This window comes from Bos indicus, chromosome 2 (genome assembly GCF_029378745.1).
Source record: "Bos indicus isolate NIAB-ARS_2022 breed Sahiwal x Tharparkar chromosome 2, NIAB-ARS_B.indTharparkar_mat_pri_1.0, whole genome shotgun sequence".
Lineage (NCBI taxonomy): Eukaryota > Metazoa > Chordata > Mammalia > Artiodactyla > Bovidae > Bos > Bos indicus.
Window position 1 is genome coordinate 129,938,644 of NC_091761.1, and position 4,080 is coordinate 129,942,723.

At 55.5% G+C, this 4,080-nt stretch overlaps 1 protein-coding gene across 1 annotated transcript; it reads right to left on the reverse strand.

Annotated features, from left to right (window-relative positions):
• Positions 1 to 302: 302 nt before the first annotated feature.
• C1QA (complement C1q A chain) lies at positions 303 to 3,308 on the reverse strand. The gene is made up of 3 exons (XM_019981782.2): positions 3,159 to 3,308; positions 2,089 to 2,258; positions 303 to 1,063 (listed from the first exon to the last, which is right to left on the reverse strand). The coding sequence occupies exons 2-3, from the start codon at positions 2,249 to 2,251 to the stop codon at positions 492 to 494; spliced, it is 735 nt and encodes a 244-aa protein (XP_019837341.2). The 5' UTR covers positions 2,252 to 2,258; positions 3,159 to 3,308; the 3' UTR covers positions 303 to 491.
• Between the last annotated feature and the right edge of the window lie 772 nt (positions 3,309 to 4,080).

The following is a 4,080-nucleotide window of genomic DNA, read 5'->3' on the forward strand; positions in this document are numbered from 1 at the left end:
ACACGACTGAGCGACTTCACGTCACTTCACTTCAACGATGCATTGAGGTGGGTGCCGTCAGTATTCCCACTTTACAGATCGGGAAACAGATTCACCAAAGTCACGTAAAATGCACATAATTGGATTTAAGCAAATGGTGGCCCAGGATTCGAGCCCAGGCTGATGAGGCTCCCAGGACCTCCTAAATACATGCTGTAAAATGCTAAATATGGGCCTGGCTTGTAAGCACTTAAATAACTGTTGTTATTCTTCAGCCTCCCTCCCAATGCCCGAGGTAACCAGTGAACTTCAGGCTCAGCAGATGTGGATTCAGATATTTATTCCAGGAAGAGTTCCAAGACATGATCTCCATTTAGGCAGCTAAAGCAATAGAACCCCCACTTGGTAGGGCAGAGCAGAGATGGCCAGAGAGGGGGAGTGAGTGGGCCAGGGTCACACAACAGGATGCAAGAGGCCACGGTGGGGACCGGGGTCAGGGGGGTCTTCCCTGCTCAAGCAGATGGGAAGATGAGGAAGCCACTGAAGATGCTATCGGCCTCTGAGCCGTGGTAAATGCGGCCCTTACTGGGATCTTTTTCAATCCAGACCTGGTCTCCCTGCTGGAGATGCAGCACTGTGCCCCCAGACACCACCTGAAAGAATCCCTTGCTGTTGAAGTCACAGAAGCCCAAGGGCTGGATCTGGTCCCTCCGAGAGGACCTGATGGACAGGCAGATGTCCCAGTTGGACACCACCTGGAAGGTGAAATAGTAGTAGCCTGGGACAGAGCAGCGGAACCTGCCTGTGTTGTTCTGGTACACGTTCTCCTGGTTGGTGATGACCTTTCCGAAGACGACCACGTTGTCTCTTGAGACAGAATTCGGTCCAACGGCCGAGAAGGCTGGCCGTGGCTGGTCCTTGATGTTCCCGGGGCTGCCTTTGGTGCCTTTCAATCCTGGGAGGCCAGCGGGCCCCATGGGACCAGAGGGTCCTGGGTAGCCCATTCTGCCTGGGTTTCCAGGGGGTCCAGGGTCGCCCTGGTCTCCTTTAAGGCCGCGGATGCCTGTCTGGATGGCAGGCGCCCCTGTGGGGAGAAAGGTCAGGTTGGGAGTGAGAGTCTGGTATCCTCCAGACCTCAGGCAGGTGGCTGGGGCCCCAGATAGCTGTGGGATAAGATGGTAGGGGAGTGTCTGGGCCTGATTGATTCTGGCTAGTTCTCTGTGACCTTGGACAAGTGTCTCAACCTCTCTGAGCCCCAGCTTGTTTGTCTGTAAAATGAAGGGAAATTGAACAGACACTGGAGGAAGGATCAGGTTCTGGGAAAAGCAGTCCCCTGGCTTCACCACACTCCTGCCCACAGCTGGGCACTCCACACCTCCCCTGTCCCCCGCCAGGCCGTTGACCTCGACTTCTTCCGATTCAGGGACTACCTGTAGGATGCCTGGGTGCAGATCATTGCAAATGCCTAGGCAGATCTTTCTGGTGGTCTATGGACTGGGAGCCTCAGGGTGATTACACGAGACCATCTTTCCCAGCTCTGGTCTTGCCCTCCTCCCTTCTCCTCCACCCTTGGCCTTTTTGCTAGAATATGAGTTTCTGAAGCTTGAGGGGTCAGGGAAGCTGGAAGCAAAAAGGGTAGTTGTTATGGATTGATCCCTCTCCACATGCTAGGTGGGGTCTTTCTCTCTTTACAGATGAGTCAATGAGGCTCAGAGAGGGTGAGTAACTCACTCAAGGTCAAACAGCAAGACAGGGCTCTCAAATTTAGAGACTAGGGCATTTGTCTTTTTGGTGATTGAACAAAGACCGAGGCTGGGCACAGCTTTAGGACCTTTCATAGGCCTTGCTTGAAGTGGCCTACTCTCCAGAGGGGGACAGCAAGGCCAAAGAAAGAGGATGTGGCAGTTAAGGGGGATACAGAGAGGCCCTGGGGGCCTGTGTACACAGCCCTGGGAGAAGGCTGGGCCCTGGGACCAAGCACAGACTGGAGGGGCTTCATGTGGGGGCCCAGGTCACTCCTCTGTTTCTCACCACCCCTCTGAGCCACCACCTCCAGGAGGCCAGCCCCAGCCCAGGGATGCAGGGCCAGGGGCCCGAGGGAGGGCTTACCCGGCTCCCCTCGCTCCCCCTTGAGGCCTGGCCGTCCGGGTCGGCCAGGTATTCCTGCGCTCCCGTGAGTCCCGTCCGGGGCTCGGCACACGTCCTCAGTCACGGAGGAGGCCAGGGAAATGGCCAGCACGCTGATCACCAGCCAGCCCCAGGGGGCTTCCATGGTCCCACTGTGGAGACAAGGGCAGGGCCTGGGCAGGCTGGACGTCACACACTCGTGCACACCCAACTCATAGTCTTGGACTGCGCCCCACCCCCCGACCATGACATCTATATATGTCTCTGACCATTGTGCACATACCCCACCCAGGGCCTTTGAAGTCCACCCTCCACTCAGCTCCAATGACACCCCAGCATACACACAGAACCACAAACTCACACAGATTGATACACACAACTGACCATACCCATACGGTTACACACTCAGACACACGAACATAGCTTTTAGCCCTGCACACCTACACAACACAATAAGCAGACTTAAAAGTCCGCCACACACCCCTGGACACTCCGATGGACACACTCCATCCTCACTTACCTGGACACACACAGTCATGTGCTCCCTACAGATGATCGGTTCCTTTGAATAAATATTTTTTGAGTGCCCGCTCCCTGTTTAATGAACACTCTCTCACCCAGATGGCAGAGTTGCACATCCACACCAGAATTCACAAACACACAATTCCCCCACACACGCGGTCCCTCTTAGCACCCACTGGAGGACAGATGGCTGACTGTCCCCTGCTGGCCCCCTCTGTGGGCCCCCTCTGTTGGGCTCTGACACCCCAGCCTTTTCCCAGCCTCTTGTGTTTTGGTGGTGGGCCAGGATCCAGGAATTCTGGTTAGAGCTGATGGCTCTGTGGCTACCTCCCACCCTCCCCCGCAGCCTCTGGAGTTAAGGTCCCCCCATTTACTTATTCTGGGTCTTGGATCACTGCCCCCCAGCCCTGTCCTGGCACAAAACCAGCCACCAGCACTCTCCCTCCTCCCTGCCCAGTCCAGTCTCCTGGGCCACCTCCCCTGGCTCTCGAAACATCACAGCCGCCTTCCCCATCCAGCCGTGGCCTCACCTGTGTCCAGTCTTCAATGCACTGGATACTCTGGCCCTTCACGCGGGGACCCCTGTGGGACACCCAGCAGGGCGGTGCTGGCCTGGGGCCAAGTTTCACATCCCTTCCCACTTCTCCTTCCCCTTCCCTGGCACCACCCTGGGGCCAGAGGCCAGCAAGGGACATTTTGAGCAGACCTCAGCAAGACTGGAGCACGGGACATCCTACCCCAGCCACAGCTGGTGCAAGCAGAGGACAGCGAGGCGAGAGGCTGCCGGGATGGGGGCGGAAGAGGGGTTCCCGGGGGGCAGTGAGACTCCCGGAGGCACAGAGCAGCGGGGTAGAAGGAACCTTCTCTCAAATCAGTGACTTGTAGGACTTTTTCACGATCACAGAAGCAGCATGTATTCATTGCCAAAAGCTTGGAAATACAGAAGGGCACAGAGAAACAAGGACAGTGATGCAGTGGTGAGAGGCTCGGTCATCAGCTTTCTAGACTGCCACTTCCTCGCTGCATGTCCTTGGAACTGTACTTAAATTCCTGGGGCCTCAGTCTTTTTTTGGTTGTCATTCATAAGTTGGAAGCAACAGATTCTACTTTGCAGTATAAAGTTTTAGTGACATAATACACATACAAAACACTGGACACTTAATAATCAGCTTTTATCAACATTTAAAAATCAAAAACTAAAAATCAGCAATAAACGCCCATCCAGAGAACTGCTGTCACCATTTGGAGGAATCGCCCAGCCTTGCTCGAGGTCACCAACGGGGGGCCCACTGCCTGTCAGCCCAGCTCCCTTTGTCGTTGCCAGCCCAAGAACGCCTTTCTTTAGACTGAGTGATCCTGTCTCCCCCAGAGCGGAAGCCCGTGTGTTCAGGCCTGGGCTGGCTGCTCTTTCTGCTTCTTCCCATGGCTGTGCTTTGTCATTGCTGTCGTTGC

Excerpts from the sequence above, each read along its gene's own strand:
- C1QA (XM_019981782.2), bottom strand. The coding sequence starts at position 2,251 with ATGGAAGCCCCCTGGGGCTGGCTGGTGATCAGCGTGCTGGCCATTTCC. Across the intron at positions 1,064-2,088 it reads GGGGGAGCGAGGGGAGCCGG|GGGCGCCTGCCATCCAGACA; the intron begins GTAAGCCCTCCC and ends TTCTCCCCACAG.